This window comes from Podarcis filfolensis (genome assembly GCF_964270895.1).
Source record: "Podarcis filfolensis genome assembly, chromosome: 1".
Lineage (NCBI taxonomy): Eukaryota > Metazoa > Chordata > Lepidosauria > Squamata > Lacertidae > Podarcis > Podarcis filfolensis.
In genome coordinates this window covers 79,571,884-79,599,846 of record NC_139604.1, presented here as the reverse complement: position 1 = coordinate 79,599,846, position 27,963 = coordinate 79,571,884, and the positions used below count along the sequence as shown (strand labels likewise).

General features: G+C 43.2%; 1 protein-coding gene across 4 annotated transcripts; it reads right to left on the bottom strand.

The window, feature by feature from the left end:
- Positions 1–144: 144 nt before the first annotated feature.
- On the bottom strand, positions 145–27,963 carry NAT10 (N-acetyltransferase 10). 4 transcript variants are annotated; one of them, XR_014544992.1, is made up of 31 exons: positions 27,557–27,963; positions 27,103–27,225; positions 25,704–25,795; positions 25,340–25,511; positions 24,176–24,298; positions 23,224–23,285; positions 22,157–22,271; positions 21,461–21,568; positions 20,814–20,947; positions 19,775–19,868; positions 19,051–19,149; positions 17,145–17,281; positions 16,870–16,994; positions 15,808–15,958; positions 15,453–15,549; positions 14,214–14,330; positions 13,301–13,402; positions 13,116–13,190; positions 12,437–12,553; positions 11,979–12,112; positions 10,133–10,181; positions 8,962–9,058; positions 8,555–8,665; positions 7,814–7,986; positions 6,576–6,695; positions 5,860–5,958; positions 4,301–4,374; positions 2,994–3,077; positions 659–1,488; positions 472–524; positions 145–360 (listed from the first exon to the last, which is right to left on the bottom strand). XR_014544992.1 is itself a non-coding variant. In XM_083601839.1 (29 exons), exons 2-29 carry the CDS (start codon positions 27,208–27,210, stop codon positions 1,395–1,397), a joined length of 3,063 nt encoding a protein of 1,020 aa, XP_083457965.1. In that variant the 5' UTR covers positions 27,211–27,225; positions 27,557–27,963; the 3' UTR covers positions 145–1,394. The 4 variants fall into 4 exon arrangements, 1 of the variants encoding a protein (XP_083457965.1); XR_014544990.1 differs by having other exon boundaries at positions 472–1,488; XR_014544991.1 differs by having other exon boundaries at positions 145–524.

Below are 27,963 nucleotides of genomic sequence, written 5' to 3'. Positions count from 1 at the left end.
GAGTTGGAAAATATGCTTTCAACATGTAGAGAAACAAGAGGTGCTGCTCCTGCGGCATTGGCCAACAAAAACACAGACCCTGGGATCCTCAAACTGCATTCCCCTGACCTGCAGAGTGGCAGAAAGGAAGGTACAAAGATCAAGCCAGCTTAATTCATCTCTTTATTTTGCATATTTCTCTCGCTTCCAAGACCTTGCATTTCTGGCGTTTTATTTATTTACATTTTAAATAAGTGCCAGGAAGGGAAAAACTATAGAGGCTGTAGTAAGCAGAGGATAGGAGGGCTGCCATGGATATCAGTTAAGCCACACCACAGACCATCACAACTTTTCTTCCCACTTTTGATATTTTACCAGATACTGCCGAGACATTATCCAGCTTATCCTCAGTCGTAAGGACCAGAAACTTTTTTTTTCTGGCGGGAGGAGAGAGAGAAAGAAGAAAACTGGATGTTCTGGGCAGCATCATACTCTGTTTCAAATAATATCGCTGCAGAAGACACAGTCCTATATTACGCAACCTACTACATATGTGTTGTTTGAAGACCCAATAAGGTGTTTGTGGTACAAGCTCTTCTTGATGGTCAAGAAATTGAATCCAGATGGATTCAGTCAGTCCCACCCTCCCAAAAAAAGCCTCAGCACTGGGACCACCCACCGACACTATTGCCATTCCTTAATCAATGCCCTGTGGGACATGATATCAAGTAAGAGTAAGAGTGCTGAAAAGCAGGGAAGATGCTTTTCAAAGGACAGGATTCCCTGCCACATTCTCTGTTTTTCTAAATACCAGTAGATGGTCTGGCTAGGAGAAACCAATGTCTAGAATTAACCACAGAACCCAGGGTGCAAAGGTGAAGGCAGTGCTCAGGCTGCTGATTCTTCCCTTTTTATCAAAAGGCATAATATACAGCAGACACCTCAATGCAACTCCACAGTTTCAAAATCCCACAGAGTGTTTTTACAAGCTCATTGTACTGACGCTTCTAAAAAAAATACCAGCTTTCAATTAAAAATAACGCGCAGCACTGAGGCCCAGGCCTCTCTCCAAAATTGCTATTAAGGAAACAAATAGTAAAGAGAAGGGAAAGATGTTTATAGGTCTCCGAGGCACACAAAACAGAGGCTTTTTAAGGCTAAACTGTAAAGAGTCATAATTCCTGGTAACAATCCAGTTTACTGCTCTACAGTTCTTTTAGCATAACACAAATGCTGAGCTGGCAGCAATCATATAAAAAAGATATTCTGAACTGTTTAGCTTCAGGCTGCCCCTATATGAAGGGGAGGAAAAACCTTCATGTCTTCCCACTTCGATGTATGGTTTCTTTGTGGCCTACAGTGATTTGCTTTTCAGGTTCCCACAAAACAAGAGCTCCATGTCCCAGAGTTTGAGATCATTTCTTCCACTTCTGCTTTGGAGTTTTCTTTTTAAATTTCTTCTCTGGTTTCGATCCTATTGTGATTGCTTCTGATTTTCTCTTCTTGTCACTGAGAAAAACATAACACAATGGTCACAAAAATGCTTGTGGGTATTATGCACTTTGAGCTAAAAAAACATAATATAGCTTTGTTTTCTCCCATCTTCTGCAGGAAGATCACCAGGCAGGGGGGTGAATTCACTTGGGGGTGGTGTGAAAAGTGGTAGTAAGGGAAGGAAAAACCACCTTCCATTCCTCTAGTAGATAACCTCTGCTGGATTCCGAGTCATTTCAATAATCAGAATAAATCCTTCTGTTCATGGATGCAACCTCTACAAAGTGGTCTCTGATTTAAGCAAGTTTGACTATATTTGCTTGTTTACATGATTTATTCTGCTTACGGCAGACATTGAGATGAGGAAGGAGCTATGCAGGGCACTAAGACCTTGACTTAAAGCTTGAGAGTCTAACCACTTGATGTCATAGACCTTCCCATGTGCTGAGATGCAAAACAGGCATTTTTCAAACACTTTCATTTCTTTAACAACAATATGGCCTAGAAACAATCTTTTTCTAAATGCAACTGGAATACACCTATTTCAGTATTCAATAGGCAATACTTATGGCATAGTGAAATACATTAAGCCCTAGTATCATCTCTCCATAATAGAATGGGCAGGAAGAAAAAACCACTTTAGAAGATAGCTCTGGTGGAGATAATTTTTTATACCAAGTTACATTAACTTAGGAAAGTTGTCCATCCCTTCCTTTTCCTTACAGCGTCCTGCACATCCCCCCAGGCTTTGTGAAGGGGCACCTAGCGGGTGGGAGCTTCGGAGTAATGCAGGACAATGCACAGGCAGGAGACAGCATGGGAAGCTTTTCTTCCATGAGCTTCCTTAAATTAACATTTCTTGAGATTGAAAGTTAAATATTTTGGCTTCTGAAGATTTAGGAGTTTGTTTCATTTATTGAATTTATATACAGTGGTACCTCGGGTTAAGTACTTAATTCGTTCTGGAGGTCCGTTCTTAACCTGAAACTGTTCTTAACCTGAAGACCACTTTAGCTAATGGGGCCTCCTGCTGCTACCATGCCGCTGCAGCATGATTTCTGTTCTCATCCTGAAGCAAAGTTCTTAACCCGAGGTACTATTTCTGGGTTAGCGGGGTCTGTAACCTGAAGCGTATGTAACCCGAGGTACCACTGTACTGCCCTATACCCGGAGGTCTAATGCAGAGCCAAACTGATCTTCTCCAAAATAAAAAGATTCATAAAGGGAACTTGAGGACTGCCTTCTCCACTAAGAAGCTACTCTACTTGGCTCAAGCCATCTTCTAAGACCCTGCTCTATATTCCATCCCAGCACCCGATGCGACTGACTTTGTGAAACAGGGCACACTCAGTGGTGGCCCCAATATTGTGTAGCACCCGTACAAGGGAGACTTTCTCTGATTCCTTCTTCTCGTTCGTTAGGAATGGAAGAGAATGTATTGAGATAGAAACTTTTCTCTTCTTCATTTAATCCTTCATTTCCCCAGTATTGTCAACCCTTTGAGAAGCGTGTGTCACTACCTTTTGAGGCTGACAATGGAAGCATTCTGTCCTGCTTTGGTTAACACTTCGTTCCATTCTTCATCATCTCCTCGGATAACGTACCTAAGTGAGAAGAATTGTGTGTTTTTTTTAGATTTAAAATGGAGGACACTTGATCAGAAAATCCTGGTTTATTTTGCAGCAATGCTAGTGGTCATGCAGGCATTGGTTAACGACAAGAAAGAACATGATCAGGCACATTCAGCTGAAAGAGTGTGTGCAAGTCGAAAGTAAAATAAAAATAAAAATGGACATCTGAACCCGCCCTTCAAATGACTCAAATGCTATCACCATCCAAACAACTACTAAAAACCTCCCATCTTTATTAGTATGGTCAAAGTTAAAATCAGCCCAGAGGAGGTGGCAGGCAGATAGGGCTGATGGGACCCAATCCTGCAGCCCCTTCCTCTAACCATAGTTTGATACCTAAGTTAGCATTGCATCCACATCCTAGAAGAAATATGGTAGAGACTAAGCAATTTGTGAAGAACTTAAGTATTCAGATTGGTTGATCACTCTATACCTAATGGACCTTAAAAGCAGATTAAAAGCAAGGTCAGATAGGTGAATGTTTTTGGGGTGTTTTCTTAAAAACTTCAGCAGCCTTTGGAGAAGGGATCACAGAAATTAATTTTAGGCTCTTGATATTCAAACCCTGTTCGCAAGACTTTCAGAAACTGACAGCAATCTCATGAAAAAGCCACAAGAGTTACACCACAGCTGGAAGACAATAAAAATTCAGTTGTGTCTTCCTGGGAGGGGGAAAACATTTGGAGGATGCCTGGCCTGGTAAGGGCATCAGTGAGAAAATTCTGGAACTGCAGGCCTGTGACTCAGAAGGCCACATGAGTTTTGGCAAACCTATTTTGAAAGGCCTAAGATCCCATCCACACGTAAGACAAGATGGCTCCCTGTCGCCATCAACTTCCATAAAGAGGTCACAGGGCTTTGAGCATATTCCCCTGTAGCTTGTGGGGAAGTGACCAAGTGACATTGGGAAAATGGCAAAAGCTCTTCTGAACTGCTTAAGACCCATCAGGCTAGCTTTATGGAGTCATTTGGTTCCTAAACAAAGCAATGTGATCCGTATTATCATGTCCACATCTGCCTTAGCCAACACAATGGATAGTATGAATGGGTGGCCATTTATACATGAAACCAAAGCAAGACTATATTTTCCCTGTAGCATCCTTGGGCTATTTAGATGACATGGTGAATTAGCTTAGACCCCTTGATTCCTTTCCTGGAGACTGTGGATTTATTTACTGCAAATTACGAAGGCTTACTGTGAAAAGTCCAGATCTTTCAACTTCCCAACATCTTGCTTGTGTTTTTCCTGAAATTCTTTTGCTGCTTCTTCCTGCATTGGAAAAAAAAGGATGCTGAATAGGGTTATGAAAAAATATACAGTTCTGAAGCCAAACACACAACAAAAAAGGCTGACTAGCCATTGCTTCTCTGCCCCACAATCCTAGATTTGTAACCTGATACCTTTGGCACCTAGGACAGAATTATCCCATCTGCAAATTCCACAATGGAACCAAATCTAAAAGCTCATCTACTGTAATGGCTACAACATCCAGCCCTTTCTTTGTACTTCTGTATTTTTTATATTTCTCCCCATGTCCTCTCAACTGTGGCTTTGCATAACATATTGCTTGAGGAAGAGTTCCAGAGAACTTTAAAGCTTGCCATTATTTTGTGACATTTTGGGTAGTTCTAATGAAAGCATTGCCCAATGTGACATTTTGGAATTTTAAATGAAGTAGTGATAATTCCAAGGAAGATTGTGTCACCATAATATGATTAACACCAGGTATTCGTGTTATGAACCGCCAGTTATAAAAACTGAGATAGGAAAATGTGCAAGCTATTGGCAAGGTTTCTTCAAAAGGTAATACAGTACCTTGGAAATTGAGCGCAATCCGTTCGACTTCCAAAACGTTCAAAAACCAAAGCACAGCTTCTGATTGGTTGCAGGAAGTTCCTGCAGCCAATCTGAAGGTGCGGAAGCCCTGTCAGACATTTGGCTTCCGAAAGAACGTTCGAAAACCGGAAGAGTCACTTCCGGGTTTCGGTTGTTCAGGAGACAAAATGTTTGAGTACTAGGCTGTTCGAAAACTAAGCTACAGCTGTAGCATAAACCACTTTATATTGTAAACTTTCTGTGATCTTTAGATGAAATTTAGAAATTTAATAAATAAAAGAAACAGTGCTTGCAAGACCAGACAAAAGTACCCACTAGTTCACGGATGTGGAACTTGCAGTCCAACAAAACCTAGAGAACAGGTAGGCAAACTAAGGCCCAGGGGCCATATCCAGCCCAACCGCCTTCTAAATCCAGCCTGCGGACAGTCTGCGTTTTTATATGAGTAGAATGTGTCCTTTTATTTAAAATGCCCCTCTGGGTTATTTGTGGGGCCTGCCTGGTGTTTTTACATGAGTAGAATGTGTCCTTTTATTTAAAATGCATCTTTTATGTAAAATGGGGCATAGGAATTCGTTCTTTTTTCTCCAAAATATAGTCCAGTCCTCCACAAGGTCTGAGGGGCAGTGGACCAGCCCCCTGCTGAAAACGTTTGCTGACCCCTGACCTAGAGGGTCACAGCTACCACCATCCCCAGCAGTCAAAACGGCTGTTTGACCTCAATGTCTAATATTCAACGATGACTGCTTTTGTACATGGAGGTTTTGTTTAGCTATCAGGGCTCATAGCCATTGGCAAAATAATCATCCATAGAAGTGTGGATTGAAGAAATATTGCACTGGCATGAAGGGGTGGTAGTAGAAACCTCTACATACATAGCACTAGTATTTAGAATCTCAATATGAAAACACAAATTACCAAATCCTCATTTAAGGATTTCAGAGTTGGCTCCATTACAACGTCTTTGGTTACTGCCATCTGCTCTTCCACAGCCTTTTCCAGGATAGTGTTGAACAGCTAGGAGAGAAAAAGTACCATCAGGGTTATCGCTCATTGGTTAAGGAGGAAACGCTTGATACATTTGATTGGTGGTACCATTGGTTCCCTAGAAGTTACTAATGACCATCCATGCAATGGCCCCTTATATAGTAGAAATACAAGATTATTTTGCATAACCAACTGGCAAAACTAAATTCTGCTCTGCACCATGTTCAAACAGTACGCAATGGTCAGTCAAGTGCAACTTTTCCCTGACATCACGCACACATCTTGAAATAATGAGTGAAATACTCAAGGGTAGAAAACCAACAGGAATAGAAAGAGTTGAGCAGTCCCCCCGACCCACCCACTTTGCTAAATCTTGGCTGCTTCTCATTTATTAAAAAAAGAAAACAAGGGAGATGTACACACAGCTGAGCATCATACAGAGTTTGAGCCTCAAAAACATTTACCCACATCTGAAGAACCAACCTAAGACAGCCTATGATACAAGGGGGAGTTGTTCAAAGCAAAACATATTGAAGTTATTTTTATACATTTAAGTTTAGATCCTATACTATTGGATCTGGACACCAACAGCGTTCCACCATACAGGTAATCCTCCCAAATGCAACACTCACAAAAACCACATTTACCTGAACCACCTTGCGGATAGACCTGTTGAAGAGGCCCATCAATTGGCCACTAGGCAGCTCTATCTCTTTCTCCAGCTGATCCACAGATTTGTGCTGGAGACCAATCCCAAGAAGAAGAGCCTGGAAGAAAAGTGAGTTTCCTGGTTTTGATTCAACAGAAGGGAAAGTCTGGCCTTTGTCAGAACCCCATCATGTCATTATTATTATTATTGTTCAGCAATTTCCTGTCCTTAGGTGCACAAAACTCAAAGGGCCGCATTACATTTTTATTAGTCCAGGAAGATCACATCACATCAATGGTAGAGTAGCATTTTGCTACCATTTTAACTCCGTACTCATTTTTAACGCATTCCTTGCCAATCCCCTTCTTCTCTCTTTGCAAAGTGAACCACCCAAAAACAAACTGCAAAGTCCCCCAGACACCACAGACCACATCTTCTCCACTATTAAGTGTGCTCTCTTTCCTCTGTGCACAAAATACATCATTTATGCTCTCCTCAATATGCAACAACAAAGATCTGCACCCCTTTTCTGTTACCCCCCATTTTTGTTTTATCTCATGCAAGATCTGCACTATTTACCTATGCCAGATTTTCTCATTTTCTTCCCTTAGCCTTTCCTTTTCCTCTGTTTTGCTCCCGCAACACTGTCTACTGCCCCTTGCCAAGTTCAGTGGCAACAAAACATAAGGCATTCATTTGCTCCACTAATTTCACACACAGTGTCTCAGATGCAGGTAGGCTACAAAGCATCACTGGCAAACTGCCAGAGGCTTTTAAAAAATGGAATCAATTCCCAATGCCTGCATTACGTTCTGCATTCTTCCACTGACTGTTGATGGCCTATATGAGCCACAAATGACCCCACAAATAGGTTAGAGAGGTCTTCAGATAAGGGGTGCTGCAATCAACCTGCATGAATTATCTTGAGCAAGTACCTTAATTCAGTTACTGTTTGGTTCAGAAGTTGGGCTCTAAATTAGGGTTCAAGGGCACCTGATGTAGTTCCAAGACAACTGCTTTGTGGATCTTGTCCTGGTGAGTTTCAGGTTAAGAGGACAACTGGAAAACCCAAGCATGCCACTGAGTTCCGGGGGGAAAGGTCAAGGTCACAAAATCTCTCTCTCTCTCTCTCTCTCTCTCTCTCTCACACACACACACACACAGATAGCTCGGAGGCTGGCCATCAAATGAGAGGACTTGCATTAACAAGACGCTAGCTAAACACATGATACTTACAGACTGAGTAGCAGAAAGGGTCATATCTCCAAGCTGGTTGAGAAAGTACATCTTAGAAATAGCTGGAATCATGTCCATAATCAAGTGATAGTCCACCATGTTCCTTGAGTACATCTCCAGCCTCTTCAGGTCATAAGGGATAAAAACAGCTTCTAATTCTTTACGACTGATTGCTTAGCAAACCATGAATTAAATTTTGAATGGAGTGGCAAGAAGGGAAAAAAACAAGACAGAGATAAATTACACTTGCTATCTAGGTGTTAAGAACAGGAAGCAGAGCAGCGTTTGTAAGACGGGGATAGCCCCTCTGATGTCTTTCGTAAAGGATCCCCTTTCTCAGCATGGAAATGCAACAAGCTGTCCATAAGGAACAGACTGCTCTTGGACCAGAGAAAGCAGAGTACTGTGTATATTTATTGAATACCTTTTTATTTTTTAATGTGCTGCATATTTTTTCCCCTGGGATTTGCTTTAGTACTCTTTAGTACATGGGTAGGCAAACTAAGGCCTGGAGGCCGGATCCAGCCCAATCACCTTCTAAATCCGGCCCATGGGCAGTCCGGGAATCAGCGTTTTTTTACATGAGTAGAAAGTGTGCTTTTATTTAAAATGCATCTCCGGGTTATTGGTGGGGCATAGGAATTCATTATTATTTTTTCCCCCTCCTGCTGAAAAAGTTTGCTGACCCCTGCTTTAGTTTCACAAAATGCCCTCCAGGGAGCTTTGCAGACATTTACTTACGGGGTTGAGGTGGCTGCCTGATATTCCTGTTTTGCAAAATGTTCAAAGCTAGTGAAGGAGAGAACGTGCTGAACTGATATGACAAAAGGGAGAGAAACCTCCTCCTGAAATCTGCAGGACAAATGGAAACAAAACCTGGTTTACTACTTCATGTGTAACTGATCATACTAAAGGCTGATTAACAGTAATTTGCAGTGGGGGATTATCAAATCCTTTTAAGGGGACTTGACCACCAACACTCCACATGAAACTGTGGGGTCAAAACCACCACTGCAGCTAAAGTTGATGGCTACTTTTTATGCAGAGGAACCCCACTCCCCACCCCATAGCAATGTGGCGGTGAATTTACCATCCAACCCTAAAATGGCAGCTCAAAACAGCCCTGAAACATCATTCATACTAGTCACCTTTCCAGAAGGCACTTAGCCAGTTCTCCTGCTCACTCTCTTCCTCTTCATTCAAGGTCTTCAGCATGATACATGAATGCTCCCCAGTCAGATCATTCTGGAAAATAAAGGTATTGCTTGTAGCTGCAACGTTTTATGAGCCGTTGAGTCTTTTCAACAATAAACAGCAGCAGAAAATAAACAAGTCTATCAGAAAACACACAAGATAGTCAACAGCAATAACTGCTAATAACTGGAGGAGAACTATAGGGTCAGAACGCTCACTTCAGACTGAAGGTGAGCATTACAAGTTGCCCAGTCTGGTATAGTAGAAGACTATGGAATTCCAAACTTCAGGAACATTATTGGTGAAAAATGAAAACTTATTAACTATTATTTCACTGTGTATGCCTGATGACTACGAAGAACGAGTCACTGAAGCGATCAAAAGGAAACCATTTTAAAACTGAACACCTGATTTATGGAAACAAACCCCACCCTAGGTAAACCAATGCCACTCACTGGATTTATAGTAAGGCTGTCAAACCAATTAATTAATGCCTAGCTAATTGTTCAATAAATATACACCAAACATTTTTGTATAGAATAAACTACAGCTTAATAATAAAAAAACTAGAAATAACAGAAATCACTGGGTTAAAGCTGACCAAAAGCCCATCATTATCAATTTATGATGGGGTGGAAGATTCACAGACTATGAAGGACTTGCTCACAAATTTATAGACAGCTGTACAAGTTATTAAAGCTAGGAAGTGGAAGGGGCAAGGTGGATATAAAATGGAATGGAATGGTATAAAGAGGTGTGAAATGTAGCTATTAATGATAAATTAGCATGTGCTGTTAAGGTAAGATGGGGAATATGCAGGAGAAATGATTTTGAGGAGATATGGAAGGTGTTTGTGGAATTTGTACTGGAAAGGGGGTCAAACCATCGCAAGAGGTGTTGAAATTTTGGAAGGTTGAATAGTTACAATGGAATGGTCTCAGGGGTGGGGTGCATATTTTTATTCTTGTTTATTTATTATTATTACTTTGTCAAAATAAAAAATAAAATTATAAAAAAGCTATCACATTGCCATAGCAATATAATCTTTGTTTTCCTTAAAGGGATCATCAGAACCAAAAAACATTCCAGTACTACTGGGTTCTTGGGCAATGAAATGAAACTTACAGGAGTCTGCCTCAGATAAACTGGTACAAATCCAGCTCGTTTCCAAAACCTGGTAGAAGAGAGAAACAAAAACTTACTTATAGCCTGTCAAGAGAATGCTGATCGTATGCTGATAGTCTACAAAACACAAAATAACTGCACAATATGGCTCAATATTTATTTATATTTAGGGCTGAGTCAAAGCTACATACTATTTTCCCCAGGCATTTGTGACCAAAAGACACCAAACCTTTCCACTTTTTCCACCACTTCTTGCAACCATCTCCATTTATTTCTTCTTTCCCTTGCCCTCACTCTTAGTTGCTCTCACTGACACCATCGAATGTGATGCAGTCCATGGCCCTGTGACCTCGCCACATTTCTTGTGAGTAATTTAGTAAGGAAGCAGCAACAAAAAGAGGGTGAAAGGGGAAATGGCACTGGAGAAGCAGTGGCCAGTGCCACTGAAAAAGCGAAATATTTGGATAATCTGTGGGTGCAATTCAATATTGTGCCATTCAGTGCAAGCATTTTTACTTGACAGAAATAATTATATCCCCTCTGCTCCCCACCCCACCCCATCGCTTGCTGTTCTGGCCCTCCAGAACATGGCCCTCCAGAGCAGATTGGGGTGAGGTGCAGGGGGCACATGGGGGGTGAAGGAGGGGAACCCTTGCTCTGGCACCGGTTAGATCAAATCAACACCCCCCCCCCAAATAGTCATGAAAATAAGTTGTTTTGATCTATGCACTGGAGAATATTTCAGCACAGTCCTAAGTATAGTATCCAGGTGTATGGAAGAAGCTAACTGAAGTAACCAGAAACTGCACATTGATGCAGAACAATGTTCTTGTACTGCTCCCTTCATGTCAATAAGACTTGGAACCCTAGAATTATAGAGCTGGAAGGGACCCCAAGAGTCGTCTAAGTCCAACTGCCTGCAATTCAGGAATCGCAGCTAAAGAACCCGAGAGACATGTTCTGCTGTGCGCAAATTTTACCAGATTGTACCTTGAACAATCCAAAACAGGCAAAGCACCCCGAGGTTAGAAAATGCACTTGGTCTGAACCACTAAGATTTCATGCCTTGCAAAACACACCGATACCCGACTTCAGTATAGTTGTTAAGAAAAGCCCTGTTGGATCGGGTCAAAGGCTCATCCGGCACCCTCTTCTCCTAGTGGCCAGCCAGATACCTATGGCATACCCCTAAGGAGGACCTGAATGTAGCAAAGCCCACTTGTGATCTCCAGCAACTGGTACCCAGAGCTATACTGCCTCCAACAGTGAAAACAGAAAACAGCCCATTGTGGCCAGAAGCCTCTGATGGAATCCTGTGTATACCTGGTATCACAATGGCACTGGCATCTCTTAACCTCTCCCAGCAGAGGATAATGTTGGAATCCATGGTTTGAATGCAGCTTTGCAAGTTAGCAATTAGAGTCTCCACAGAGTGGGAAGACAGAGCATGAAAGGAATCTGCCTAGAGATAAGGAGACTCAGCAACAAACCGGTGATTAGCTGAGGTCCCTTATATAAGCATGACCTATAACACTGGTGTGAGTGAGTGTTAGTGTGGTGTGGTTAGTGCTGAGGAGTTGCTGAGAGCGAAGAAGTCGTGTTGTAAATAGTAACTTGTAGATAGACTTGTATGTTTGCTGCTGTAAATAATAAAACAACAAGAATCAAGTTACTAGTGATCTGTTTGGTTCCTGCTCTTCGTCCTGCCTGGGCAATCTCAAGAGTTGCTCAACAAGCGCTGCAGTACTCTGCTATACTCTGCTAAGCTTTGCAACAGGCAAAAGCACTTCAAAGGTTCAGACGGCTTTCAAAGTTTCAACAGATACAAATGCATCCAAATGCTTACTTGAGCAGCCTTGGTGTCAAACCGTAGGACACACCAAGATAGTCCAGATTCTCAGCTTGCCTCTCGCTCAGTTTGAGAAGCAGAGGCGGCAAATCCTTCCGAGGCATCACAGCTTCTTCTAATAAACTGACCGCCTAAAACAAAACAAAACAAAAAAAACCCAGAAGATCACTTAGCAAGGAGATGAGTGGCCAAAAACATGTTTTGAAATTTGCTTGTTCAGTAGAAAGCAGTCCGAAGAGGTATAAGCAAAATGCAATCCCCATGTGGACCTCTGAAAAGCAAATCTCAACAGAAGCCTTTGTAGAATGTCATAGAATCATAGAGTTGGAAGGGACCAAGAGGGTCACCTAGTCCAACCCCTTGCAATGCAGAAATCTTTTGCCTAAGGTGGGGAACAAACCCACAACCTTCAGATTATGAGTCTCATGCTCTACTGGCTGAGCTAGCCTTCCTACCTCACTGCTCACGGTAGCAATTTCTCTTGGCTTCTGAGTCACTTTTTCTTCCAAACAAGGAAACTTGCCTTCATAGTACATCTGCAGCAAACGCAGAGCTCGGCTGCCATAACCCATCTGGGAAGAAAAGGATTTTGAAAGAAAGGATGCACATTCGAGAAAGAGAAAGCTCTTACAACCTGGCTCCTTCAGGAAGCTCAGCATTTCAGACATTAAGCATCAAGCTCATTTCACGTTGGGATGAAGAACATGTGGCCCCTTCAGATGTTCATAGACTACAATTTCCATCATCCCTAACCATTGGGCCATGCTGGCAGGGGCTGGAGTCTAACACCATCTGGAGGACCACAGATTCCTCCTCCCTGATTTACATGACCAGGTCAGCATCACTCTGCAACCACAGATGATTATTAGTTATAAAAAGTTGCCAACACACACAAACACCAGAATACACATTTCATACATATTGTTTTTGCTTTAAATTTATATCCTGCCCAAAGAAGGCTGGGCAGTGGGAGATATAAGGCCCAAACTAATGGGTCTTAAGGAAGCAGTTTGCTAAAAACCCTGCTTTTTCCTGCCTCTAGGCTTCTGAAGCAGGAAAAGAATAAGATCCCCCAAAAATGGTATTTGCAGGATTTCTTTCAAATGCTAGCAACAGAAGAATAAATTCCATTACCCCTTGATAATCAGGATGGACTGCAATGCGAACAACTCTCCCACCAGACAGACTACCAAAGTCAGGATCTTGGAACTAGAAATAAAAATTTAGAAGAAATGAAGCAATCATCAAATGGAATTGAAGAATAAGAATACATGAAAGTGCAAAACACCTGAGATGCAACTGAGAAGCTGATCAGTTACCTGCTCTGAGACGCTCCATGGAATGAGATCTCCCGATGCTTTCTTCCCCCTAGACAGACTGTTCATAATAGACTGACGGGCGATCTCTCCCTCCAAACATACCTGCCAAAAGTGGGGAGAATAAAGGAGACATGGGATTTAGTGCCTGACTAAAGTACAGTACTCAACAGACTAGGGCAATTTAATCCATAAATGGTTGTCTTATACATGGGGGGGGGGGTGGTGAAATACAGTAATTTCCCCTAGGAGTCAATGATGAAAAGGTTAGCTCTCTGCTGTAGGATTTGCAGCCTTTATCAGATACCCGATTTTCCACAGCTTGCTTTCTGGGCAAATTAATCAGAGCTCTTTAAACACAAAAGGCTTCGGGTTGGATCCAGTCTAAGCTCTGGGTGCAATCCAAACACTCACCCTGATGTTGATGAGAGAGCTTAGGAGGGTGTGACGTTGCCCCTCTGCTGCTCTCTGCTGCCCATGAAGAGGAGTGTGGCTGGTTGGGAGACTCCACCGGGGCAGAGACTCCACACTTCACCCTGGGGGGCAGGAAGGTACCACCGGCAATTCTTCAACCAGAGCTAGCCAGCAGAAAGCACCCAAATGGGGTGTTTGGGACGGGTCCATCAAACTCTTTGAGTCCCAAAGTGATCCAATTCTTTTGTCTCTCAGCTGCACCAGCTGGGAGGTGGCACAACGAAAAGGAAACTGCTCCTCCCCTCCCCCTGACACAATACTGCCCTAGCCAACACAAGCAGCAGGGCTTGTGACGCAGCTGTCAATCTGGCCCTCCACTCTGCCCTGCTGGTCCCCGGCTGGGGGTTAGGATTGCTCTGTTAGTTCCATTTACAGCAAGTCCCATTGATTTCAATAGCAAAGCCAATTTAGTCTGCGCCCAGCCCTCTGCGCCCTCTCTTACCTGAACGACAGCAAGCACTTCTGGCAAAGAATTCTGGGTAGGTGCAACAGGTGGCAGAAGGCAGAAGAGGTGATGGGCAGGAGCATCTGAAAGCATCTGGAGGTCATTGGGAGAGTTCTGGAAAGACAACCGTTGAGTCACAGAATTAGTTCTCCAAACATACACAAACAATTATATTTGTTTCTCATCTGATGAGCAACTATTTCACTGCGTCTGATTTATCTGCATTATGAGTTTTTGGAGGGTTTTTTGCAGAGAGAACTCTCTTTGAAGCAATGAAGGCCATCGGCATCAAACTGATTTTTTAAAATGCCAAGTTATGTTGTTGTTGCTGTTTAGGCATTTAGTTGTGTCCGACTCTTCATGACCCCATGGACCAGAGCACGCCAGGCACTTCTGTCTTCCCCTGCCTCACACAGTTTGGTCAAACTCATGTTGGTAGCTTCGACAACACTGTCCAACCATCTCGTCCTCTGTCATCCCCTTCTCCTTCTGCCCTCCATCTTTCCCAACATCAGGGTCTTTTCCAGGGAGTCTTCTCTTCTCATGAGGGGGCCAAAGTATTGGAGCCTCAGCTTCACGATCTGTCCTTCCAGTGAGCACTCAGGGCTGATTTCCTTAAGGTTTGATCTTCTTGCAGTCCACGGGACTCTCAAGAGTCTCCTCCAGCACCATAATTCAAAAGCATCAATTCTTCGGCAATCAGCCTTCTTTATGGTCCAGCTCTCACTTCCATACATCACTACTGGGAAAACCATGGCTTTAACTATACGAACCTTTGTTGGCAAGATGATGTCTCTGCTTTTTAAGATGCTGTCTAGGTTAGGGTCATTTTGATACAGCAGAGTGTATATAGTATATAAGAGTGTATATAAGAATAGATTTTATTTTCTTCCATCCAACTGCAAATACTGATCTTGCTCCAACCAGCAGGAGCTTCTCAAGTGGCATTCAGCTGAGGGATCACTCCTGTTGGCAGGGCAGCGGGGGTGACTTTTGCCATGTCTCTCCTTACGCCAGCCCCCAACACTCCCCTCTCTCACTGTTGTGAAGGGTTGCGAGTCTGCCCAGAACAGTGACAGAGATGGCCCGAAGGAAAGAGGGGAACTGAAGGAATCAGAAAGAAAAAGAACCACGGGGAAAAGCACTTATGATTTTTGTCCAACCACAGCTCAGCAAGGAAGGTCAAAGGTCCCCCAATCTCCAGCCGAAGCTGGCAACAGGAACAGTGCCACCAACCTTGTAGTGAGAAGCCACGTACAGCGCCATCAGCCTTTGAAGAAAAGTCTCTGATGCTCGGTGATAGCAGAAGAGGGTGTCCCTGTTCACGTAGTATCTGAGTGCCATGGGTTAAGGACCATCTCAGCTGTGTCTCACTCTAGGAAGGACCTGGGAAGGGAGTAATTTCCTGGGAACACTATGCAGCAGGAGGAGAGAGACGATCATTCCATCTGGCAAGCTGAAAGGTTTGCCCTGGTGTAACGATCAACAGAGCTTGATACTGAATTCCTGTGAATTTTCCATCTCTCTTACTCCCTGTGGGTCTGCTAAAGGCCACACACGGCATGAGAATAATCTCCAGCAGCAAGGATACAGGTCACAGGTTTCGGGCAGTGGGCAGCCAGATATAATCCTTGTGATGTTGAGGCAATCCAAACACAGCAAGTCGTTCAGCCACTTTTCGACTGGATCTCCCGGGGCATACCTAATGGATTCCTGGAGGGAAACTTCATGCAGCGAGCGAGCTGGAGAGAGAGAAAGACACAAAAGGGCAAAAGTGAAAAATTTAAGTCCATGGACAATTCATATCCATAAAAAAACCAAAACAAAGGAGATAGGGAAGAACAAAACTCTTACACCCCCAGTGTTTCCTAAACTGGTGCCTTCCATTTGGAGGGCAACAGGTTGGGGAAAGCTGCCTTAGCTGATTGTCCAAAGAATTATTTCTATTTCTATACATTTTACACTACTTAATGAAATAAAAACTGCTAAGTGGTTTATGTTTACATAAAAAACAACAGAGAACAATTTTCAATCAAATCTCCTAATACCTAAAATGTGATATAAACACAGAACTGTATGTCACAAAGAAAACTGAGCAGTGTACAAAACAAATTTAAAAATTAAGGGTTGAATCCAGAAATTAACCACCGTCGGCTCCAAAAGCCCCAAATGGGAAGTGTTTTCACATTAAACTCCCAAGAATGCGTCAACAGGTTGTGTCCTCCTCACAAGCCCTGAAAGCCCTCTTAACGCTGCCCAATAACAGCTTCTCACACTGCCGCACTGTCAGCTCTCCATGTCAGGTAGATGATGCTTGGAACCTACTGTTTGGTCCACTGCCTGGAGGCAAAACAAGTACGCAGCCTGTCAGGAAAAGCTGTCCACAACCCAGACACTAAAAATGAACTAAAAGCCAAGAAGTCGTCTTGAATTTTTTCGATTCAGCACATTTTCAGGTCCAAGACACCTAATGGTGACAGCAGCACAAAGCTCTTGCATCCATTTCCTGCAGTTCTTGGGGGGTGGGGGGGATTTCTCCTGCGTCAAGAGCCACTCTTTGGCACATATCTGAGAAATGTAGATGCTGTACTTCCGCAACACGGAGGTCACATTATGCAGCCTGGGGTTTCTCAGCTCTGTGGAATGACTATACCTGAGGACAGTTTCAGCGTTGTCGTCGCCTTGTTCTCTGCTGTCATACTGGCCTGTGCTTGTGCACTCTGTTGCCGTAACTGCTGGATCAGCTTCAGGGAGAGGGAACGGCCAGTACCCTCATACCTATTAAAAACAAACAGACAAAGCAGTCGAGTGAAAAGAGAGACACAAAACAAGTAAAGCTCTTGATTCCTGTAGTATCAAGGGAAGACTTCCACGCACCATGACAGATTAGTGAGATTTAAGGCAAGTGAGCTAGAATGAAGAACTTACCCATTGATTGTAGAAGCCATGAAGACCAGGTAAGGGCCTAACAGGTTTTTCACCAGTGGGAGCGGGATAGCAGCAGCTTCATCAATCACCACCAGCTCAGCTTGCCCCAGTTTCACAGCATCAGCAGGGTGGATATACTTGCCAAGAAATGAGAATAAAATTAATTTTTATAATTATTATTATTACTACTACTACTACTTCTAAGTAAATGACCATTCTCTCCTGAGCGTTCAACCAATCAGAAAGGAATCCACAACAAATATAAATTATTTCTTTAACTCACACTTAGCTCCAGAACTGGCCTCCAGAATTCTGGAATTGGCCTCCACAGTCACGTACAGACACACTGTTCAGACCATACTCATGGAAGACAATCTTACTTGGCTACAAGTGATCACCAAAGAAGACTTAGCTCCATTTGAAGATCAATCACCTAGTTTTCCTTAAGATTTTTGATGTTGTTTATTAATGCAATATAATTCCACAGAGCAGGAAAAAGATTTAAAGGGGGGACTTTGAGCTAACAGAAACAGACAACGCCTTTAGAATATAGGCACAGTCTAATTGTGAGGAAGTATAAGCAGATGTTCTAAGCAACGGATGAAAGACCTCACAATTAAACTTACATCACCTGGACACCAGAGCTAGCATACTTTAGAGGAAGAGAGGGAGGGAGAGGCAGAAAGAGAGCCCAGTGTATGTGCAAGGGCTAAACGTCCCAGGTACAGATCTTGCCTGTGCTGCAAAACTAACCAAGTGGCTTCAGGAACGTGTAGCATAGTGTATCTATGTTGTACATTATTATTTCCTGCACCCTACTGTTCTTCACGGGATGTGGGTGGCCCTGTGGGTTAAACCACAGAGCCTAGGACTTGCTGATCAGAAGGTTGGCGGTTCGAATCCCCGTGACGGGGTGAGTTCCCGTTGCTCGGTCCCTGCTCCTGCCAACCTAGCAGTTCGGAAGCACGTCAAAGTGCAAGTATATAAATAGGTACCGCTCCCGTGGGAAGGTAAATGGCGTTTCCGTGCGCTGCTCTGGTTCGCCAGAAGTGGCTTAGTCATGCTGGCCACATGACCCGGAAGCTGTACGCCGGCTCCCTCGGCCAATAAAGTGAGATGAGCGCCGCAACCCCAGAGTCGGTCACGACTGGACCTAATGGTCAGGGGTCCCTTTACCTTTACCTTACCATTCTTCACATAGATAAGCAAGTATTTTAGCATTAAGGACCACAGTGGAAATTGTGGCCACCTTTGCAGAGAAAAAGAAAAAAGATGTGCCCTTGGGCCTGGACCATCAGGTCACATGCAAAATTGAGAGTGAGTGGGTGTAGTGTAGTGGTTAAGAGAGTTGTTCTTGGACCTGGGAGACCAGGGTTCAAATCCCCCCCACAGCCATGAAGCTCACCTTTGGCCAGTCACTCCCTCTCAGACTAACCTAACTCACAAGATTGTTGTGGGGATTAAATGAGGGAGAGAGCAGCCTTCTGGAGGCCACAGGCCAGTGCTGGGCAGAGCTATTAATGCACATTTTCCTTGTTCCTATACTTTCCTATCCAGGCAAGCAATAGGCTCAGGGACACATTTCAGCTAAGCAAAAACACTAAGCACAGTGCAAAGCAGGGGCAGTGAGGAGTGGGGCTTGAGGAGAATTCCAAGGGCCAGAAAGAGGGGTCTGGGCGCCACATCCAACCCCTAGGCCTGAGGGCCTGGCATTGGGTGCAGCACAATACATCATGTCTTCTGAAAACACGGTGCTGAAGACTTGCTTTGGTAAACCAGTCTGACTAGGAGTTAAGCAGCCTTTTGCAAAGAAGTTATAGCATTTGAAGAGTGCCAGGAACAAGTAATTGTGTCTACACATGCCTGAAGGAAAACCGAAGAAAGCTTCTATCAAGGATAAATCTACCTGGATAGTCTGCCTATGCTCTTTGAACACATTCACTCTGACGACTGCTTTGCTAAATTCAGGGTTGAGAGACTGAATGATCTCATAATCCAAGTGTTCCTGAAAACGACAGACATAAACCACATTAGGAACACCAAAGAAAATGCAACCTAGCTTGTACAAAAAAAACCAACCCTTCAGAGCTAGTTTGGTTTCAAAGGTCATCTGAAGCTATAATTATCTAAAATTGTTCCACATATTTGGTAACCCCATGCTTTGTAAAAAAACCCCACAAAAACATTATTCCGCCAGACCCTTAGGGTGTAAGAATTTTCCCTCTACCCACTGATGGTTCTGCTGTTGTTTTATTCCATTGGTTGCATTTGACATTTTCAGTATGGCTTTAACTGTTATTATTGCAATTTGTATTGTCAGCCAGGCTTGCAACCCACTGGAAGGAAGGGCAGGATATAAGCCTATGGGAAATAAATACAAAAATAAGGAACTGAATCTAGAAAAAACATGACCAGAACACCACTAATGGAACAGGTTTCTTGTATTCCCATTGCCGCTGCAGAAATCTGCACAGCCTAAAAGCAGCTCCTGAGAGTCAGAGAACTCTCTGGAATTGTGTGGGTTATACACAGGCAGTTGTAACAGGCAGGGGGAAGAAATTCAGGAGGATAACCGTGTGCAATGTACACAAAGGCACTCTGTGGAACCAGTCAATATCTGCTCATATTACCTGATACTGCAGAGCATCAAAGCCTTTAAATACAAATTCAAACAGGGTGTGAAGGTTATCTGGGCTGGGAGATGTGACAAAAATGTTGGAATAGCTGCAAAAAAAGAAAGAAAAAGAAAAACATGACAGAAATGAACTTTACAATCTTTTATTATTGTTGAAACAGTAATATAAATAATTTGGCATGTCGTAAAAGCGGCAAAATAATTTATCAGCTTTTTAAAAGAAATCTTGTTATAACATGACCCAGCTTTTAGAGAAACTGGAACTGAAGATGGTTTAAAGCAGAGTTTACAAAACAATACAAAAACCTGATGTAAGAAAAATGTTCCCCTATTGCATGCACATGTGCTTCAGAACCAAGTACTGAAGTACTCCTATAGTAGTCTTTGGTCATGTTTTCACTGGAGTGGTAAATATGTTTCTGTACCATGGCACTTCAGAGCTACAGCAAGTTATGAACAAGTGAAGAGCTACATTTTCAGCTATGTTCAGACTCAAAAGCCTGGACTTTGAAAGTCATCTAATCTTCCTTGCTGTACTATACTGTATTGTTTTAATTAGTGTTTTTATGGAGCAGTCAAGTAATTTCGTTGTCCCTGAGAGGGGGCAATGACAATAAAGATATTATTATTATTATTATTAAAAGAGAATGTGGATTTAACATCACCTGGAGCCTCTTGAAGGAAGAACAAGTTACAAATTTTTACATCAGTTATTTTGCAGTGTTTTTTAAATTGCTGCCTCTGGGCTGAGAGCACAGGATATTTGAAATCATTTCTGATTTCAGCCTTAACTAAGTAAATCATTGGTTTGACAGTAATTTTATAGCTAAATGTGGCAAAAATGAGCATATGGACCATTTTAATTTTTATTTATGGCTCATAACTTGGCAGCAGGGGGCAATTACCTATGTAGATTCATCATTACTGAATCAGTTCTTTTCAGACTTATGTGGAGAGTCCAGTTCTCCAAAAATACCTTCATGTTTTACCTTTTAAACACACACCCATTCTTAAAACACCCCAGAGCAACTTACCCAAAAGCCACTGCTCCAGCTATGGCCAACCCCAAGGCAGCTGATTTACCACGACCTCGGGCAGCTGTTAAAGCCACGGTGCTTCTCAGCGTCTTCTCAGAAATGGCTTCAATGAACTTCAAAACGGCTTTGGCCTAGCAACAAGGAAGCATATTAGAACAGTTTGGCCAGAAAAGCAAGACCACAAAACTAGAGAGCTGCAAGCAATAGCATATGCTAGTAAGATTTCAAGTTCATTCACTTATTCATTCAGTAAGATTTCTTACACATCCTTATAGTTATATAAAAAAAGAGCAGACAAGTAAAAATAATTCCAAATGGAAGCTGCATAGAATGGGTTAAACAAAAAAGTAGAAATTGGTCCAATAAAGTAGCTTAAGTATCTAAGGTTCTTTGGCATACAGAAGCTGAATAATGACGATGCAAAACGTACTTCTGTATTAATATCAGACACCAATTTCATGCATAAAACCCCATCTGCTGAGAGCAGGAGGAGATTCTCCAGCAGCTGGCAATATCTTTCATTCCTCTCATATCCTGGCTCCTCTCACCATCCTGAGCTTCACCAAGCTTCATGAACAGGACACATGGGGGTGAGGGGCTCAGATAACTGCATCACCTTATTCCTGCTTCATAGCCACACTTGCCTGATCCAGGGTTTTACAACCATCCACGAGCACTCCGACGGGCTGGGTGTCCTGGAGGCTCTCCTTTAGTTCCTTCAGCTCCATGTCCTGAGGACTCAGACTTTCCTCCTGTGAGCAAGAGAAGCGTCACCTAAATCAGAAAAGACTGCTACCTTGAATGCAAAGAGACACCACAATCCACAAGTAGCTCGCCTGCACAAATTTGTTTTGATGGGGAAATGAGCATCCTACTGCTCATTAACCAAACATGGTGGATTGTCCCTCAAAGAGATACAACTCAGAGCACCTGCAAGTGTGCAAATTAGCTGCATAGGAGCATTCTGACTTTGAATATATATGAAGAGATGAAGGCAAGTGGGTTGGGGGGGGGGAACCCTCCAATACTGCACTCCTTTTCCAAGGCCTGTTTGTTATTGTTATCAGGACCTGCTGCTCCAAGCAGGGCTCCAAAAACTTTATTTGTACTTCTGGAAATACAGCTTTTAAGCCCTGTGCCTTTGGAGCAAGAAGCAACAGAGGGCTCTCCTGTCGGAAAACAAGAGGAAACAAAATAGAACCTTTCACCAAGTCCTAAAAATCATGCATTTATTTTACCAAGCGCCTAAAAGAAGTTGAAAAGGCAAGTCCTGTTATTCCAAACTAAACATCCAAAAATCTGAAGTCAAAATCTGAATTATATGAATTTAAACTACTTACCTGAGACCGGGGTGGAATAGCAGCAATGTCTGCTACATGGGTAGAGATCGGGAGGATGTTAAGCTGATCGTCAACCACCATGCAGGTTTTGCAAGATGCCAGAGAAAGAATGAACCTGTGCAATGAGACAGAGGACACAGCACCATTGTCACTGTTGTACGTGACTGGTTCTCCGCCTGCAAAATGATTCCTCGAGCTACAGCTCATGTACATGGATGGATAAGGTGACCCAAGAATAGTGTTTCTGGATGGCACATCAAGCCAGATAGCATAGACTGCTTCTGTATAGTAGCTCCCTTCAGCATTAATACAGTGCTAACACACAGGCCCTGCCAACTTCACAGCAAAGCTTAGGGAAGAGTCAGCCTTGGGACTCAAAGCCACATTTCCAACATGCAACAATACACTTTGTTCAACAGCATTTCACCTCCTGCACAGGTGAGTTTCCAAAAAACGAATGTGGGGGTTGGCAGAGCATTTGTTGGGAAATTTCAAGTGAATCTACAGAGCAGAAATCATAGATGTCCCAACATTTTGCTATTGAAAATTAGACCTTGTCTGAGCATAGCCACCCTACACAACAGGTGTGGGGTACCTGTGGCCCTCCATGTATTATTGGACCACAACTCCTATGTTCACTGGCCTTGCTGGCAAGGGCTGATGGGAATTGGAGTCCACAGGTATCTCGTGAGCCAGGAGTTCCTCACCCTTGCTGTGCATTTCCCTACTAGTCAAGATTGTACACAGCTTCATGAATGATCTCTTGGACACAGGGCAATAATAATGAATGCAATTGGGGTGGGGGGAATTCACATTTAAAGTTACAAACATGCACTTAGAATCATACAGACTTCTGAAACAATAAGACAAATCTAAGCAACAGGACTAGAGCTTCTAAGATTCACCACCCCATTATGCTTAAATTGAACATAATATTCCTTAAAACTTCCACTAGAGGGCAACAAGTACTTGGGCCAACATGGAATCCCTTCTAAACCAAAGGCTCAACAGACTTTTCCCTTCCAAGGGTTGATAGTATTTGTGCTCAAAATAGTTGGGCAGCCTACCTTTCATTGAATCGGCCGACCACATCCTGATGTGCTTCTGTCCGGTAGCGAGAGTGTACATCCTGGGGAGAAGAAATGTTGTTTGTACGAAGCCTGAATAAAGCCTTGAACCTGACAACTTCAACGAAGCACAGACACAGAACAGCCAAGTATTATACCGTCTTGTTAGACTGTGCTCCTTTCCAATGCCCACATTTTACCAACTGCTTTTTAAAAGGTTCTCAAGTTTACCTCTCTAATTCCCAAGCAAAGGCCCAAGTAGAGATGGACACTGGCCCTCACTAGCACATAGCCCTCAGCCAGACCACTCTATAGCTTAGGGTGCATGAGCAAGTGTGCTGCCTGCAATCGTGTGACTGAATAGGCCAGCCTAATTTTCTGTCAGGTTGTTTGTGCTTCCAGCACCTGCATGTCTAGAAATTCTGCATCTAAAGCTTTCCCCATAACTGCATCTCCACGCCGAGAAAAACTCCATGTGCTTGCCGCTTTCTTAGCAGCTAAGTGCAGAAATAAACAAACAGCTTTAATGACTCTGATACGCGTGTTCAGAAAGGACACTCATTGCATTCAATATGTGGTATGTTTCACCCATTCCAGAGCCAGATCTCAGCACTACAAAACAGGTTGCAGGACTGAAAAGCTCCTTTTAAGCTGGCATTATTGCAAGCCCCTAGTCCAGCTGTACATTTCAAATGGAACACAAGAGAACATGCCTGTACTACTTTCCCATGCAGTCCAGCACTGTCTGCTATGATTGGCAGTGCCTCTCTGGGCCCTCAATATTTCCAGTTACATACAACCTCTTCTGTTTCTAACTGGAGGTGCCAGGAATCAAACGAGGGACCTGCCGTATGCAACGCATGGGTCCTACCACTGAGCCATGGTCCCGAATAGGAGAACAGGCCAATTTTCTGTTAAGCGCAGATAAAAACATCTCAGGAGGCATACATACCATGGTCATGGTGTAGAGCTGCTTCAGGGAGTTCATTGTTCTCAGAAGAATCGCCACAATACCGCCGCCTTCCACGGTTTCAACTGTACGAGCCAGCAAATTGGGCGTCAAAGCTTCAAAGTCCTGGAAAAGATTATGTTGAAAATTTACCCACCGTCTTCAGTAATGTGCCTACAAAAAATGTGCAGTGCCAAGAATGGACGTACTAGATGGAACAGGAAACTTGGGAAGGTGTCTTACAGCAGTCAGGCCACTGGTCTGTTTTGCTCAATACTGTCAAGAGTTTGACTGGCAGCAACCCTTCAGGATTTCAGACACGGGTCTCTCCTAGCCCTGCTTAGAGATGCCAGAGAATGAACCCAGGACCTTTGAGATGCAAAGCACACACTCTTCCACTGTGCTACATAGCCTCTCCCAACCCTTGAGCACTTTGAACCGATGCAGGCTTGAATGCCTTCTTCTCCCTGCAGGACAATGTACCCTTAAAAGCCTTTGCAGATTTGTGTGCTTTTTTTTAGGGGGCTGGTGGAATAATTGAGTTATAATACAGAAGGAAACAGAATGTTCCTTAAGTTTATTTACTGGGAGTTGTTTATCGAAAGGCATGACCGGTATGGACTTTCATTATTCTTGTACAAATGGAGTTAGGCAACTATCTGCTACATGATGGTCCAGTTTAGATGGATCATATCTTAATAAGCAGAGATAGAAGCAAGACTTTTGCTCATGCATGCAGTCCCTTCTCCCTTGTGGTGTATCTGAATCGAGGTCTGCAATTAATCATAGCTTCTTTTTTAGCTGAACCCAGAACTTCAAAGCACGGTTTAAGATGAAGGCTTGTTCTAGAGCTGGTAACCAGTTTCATGGTTCCCCCAAAATGAGAAACTATGGTTAATTGGACACTTCTGTGTTCAGCTGAGATATTATCCTGAGCATGGCTTCTATTTCACAGAAGTATCAAATGTCATTTTATTTTATTATTTTATTATTTTTGTTAGTAATGCAATGTGGAAAATATGTTTGGTACAATTTTGCACTCAAGAGTAAAGATATATGCTACAGGGAACATTATGGATAGTGCAGATGAAGCCTAGAGTTAAAGAGCAAGTAAGCTGCCCAAACAACTTGAAGAAAATGACTCTCCTATATTGAACATCTTCCTACCTGGAGGACGCACATGCCGAAAGTATTTCCAAGAATTTTGTGTGTCTCGTTGTAGTAACAGTACCGAATGTTTGTGGCTGCTGTGAACAACTCAAACGGGTCATCTTGTTTCAGATCTAACATTCCAGTTTTAATCTTCTTCTGCAACTGCCTCATTCTTTTTTTACGGTGGCTGGAGGGAAGATACAGGAAATTAAATTGGAAGTCCTCAGTGAGGAAATTATCACATACTCAAATATGCAATTCTCTGTGTATTAACTCAGAATAAAGTCCCACCAGGTTAAAGGATTTAATACTTTAGAGCCTCACCACATAGTTGCAATTTTTTTAAAAAAAGAAAGAAAAGTCATACAAACGTTTTTACCTGCTGAAGCCCAGCTCTTTCTTATAACACCATAATACCGATGGTCTAGCCTTTACAGCTGCTTTAGACAACATATGATGAAGTATGACTACCTGTAAGGCAATAAAACCTATCATTACCTCCAGACAAAGAAAACACTGAAATAAAGCATCTGGAAAGCAAACAGGAAGATTTTAGAAATACAATTAGATTTATGTTTTGCCTACACTTTCGAGGGAAGTGCCAGAACTTTCACATATAACCGTGTGCTACAAAACAATGGGGTATGGAAAAATAAAAATGACACTCATGACAGAGACTTAAAAAAAGAAAGAAACCTTAACTGAAAAGACAGATACTGTGTGCAATTCAATGTAGCACTAAGTGGGGAATGTGTGCAAGAAACAAGGTCTGATCACGCAACAAGACTTTTGTGTTTGAGAATGCTGCAGCTTGATAGGTTTCGTGCTTTATAGTTTATAGTTTGAATGCATTTATTTATTAATCTGCCGAGAGAAAACTAGTTATGGGGATGGAATATAAACTGTCATCAATAAAATAATCCCAGATCGTTCACTGGGTGAACGACACACTGCAATTATTACAGTTAAAGTTCCAACTCAAAAAGTAATTTGTGGGCACACATGGAAATACAACCTCATGACATTTTTCCTAAGTGAACCAGCAATATGCAGATAGATTTCCACAGACAGCAATGATTTTAGCTTCTCCTTCTCTACAGACCCTCAGCAGAGGGGACCCTCTTGGTAGTCCCTCAGTTCAGGAGGTAGGTGACCCAGGAGATGGAATTATCTGTGGCAGCCTCTAAGTTATGGAACTCCCTCTCCACAGACGTGCATCCAAAATCTTCACTGTATTTCTGCTGTATGCTGAAGGCACAGCTCTTTACCCTGGCCTTTGACACTTGGGAGATATATGCAATTAGTTTTGCACTGTTTTTAATGTTGTATTTTTAAATTGCCCTTTGAGCTTGGGGGTGAAGGATGGGTATCAAAACAAAAACAATGTAAATTGCTGCAGATACCTTCTCTGTAGAAATGGGTCACAGTGTAAAAAGTCCCTGGAAAATGACCATGTGACTCAAGGGTAGGGATCCAGTGGCCCTCCTGATGTTGCTGAACTCCAGCTGCCATAGCCCCAACCAGCATAGCCAATGGTAAGGGATGACAGGAGTTGTAATCCAACAACTTTTGAAGGGCTGCAGGTTCCCCACCCCCAATTTAGGTTTATGATGAGCAATCCCAAGCTGAACGAAGCAAGCACATGTGGCCACTGCTTTTCTTTTAACTGCTTGCACAAATCTCCCAAATAAGAAGCCAGCACTTTCCACAAGCGCATTAACAGCACCCGGATGCAGGTTATATACATTAGAGAAAAGAAGTCACGGGCTGCACTTCACCTGATCTTTGCTACGATCCCCTACGATAACAAAAAGTGTCCTGTGCCGTGCAGCTACTCCATTCTCGATCAGTATCCGGATGCGATTGTCCACTTTCTTGCGCTGCATTTTCAGCTAGAGATCCTGTAAAGTTTTTAAGAGATATTGTAGCGATTCAGTGCAGGGTGGCTTCAGTTTTCATGGAGACAGCAGTCTGGGGGTGGGGGGAATAGCAAATACCATCCATCCCAAGATTGCATTTTTCATCCTAAGCATAAGAGCACCAATCCTCCAGCACCTCTGACACGTCTCCCCACCTCAACTCGTCACCCTGACCCCTAAACTAAAAATCCCCAAATGTTGTAACCTTTTCTCACAGAGGAGTTTTCCCACCCGCTGCTCATTCCGATTGCCCAGACAATTATTATTATGATTACTGCCCTTTTCGGGACCGTCTTGCTGCTCTCAACAATACCTTGGATACACAAACTTGGAATCGACACGTGCAAACAAGGGAGAGGCCTCCAAACCCAGCCGCTGACTCGGAAACTGTTTCCTTGCCTTTTTCTGCTTCCTTCCTTACAGAAACCAGCTCTGTAAGCCAAGAGGACCCTGGTGCCTTTAAACTCTGGTGCCAGCTTCCCACGTGCAAGGGGGGGGGACCCACATGGGCTGCGCAGCAGAGAGGAAGGACCCGGGCTGCTGACTCAGGCACAGCCTGCAAGGATGCCCTTCCGGAAAGAGGCGGCGCTGGGGCCGCCAGGCGCAACGCGGCCTGCAAGGGCTTTGCGCCGAGCCGAGGCCTATAAAGGATTCTAGGTACGGAGCGGGGGGGGGCGGTGGAATTCCAGCCGGGGGCCTTTTCCGCTTCGGCGCTTCCTG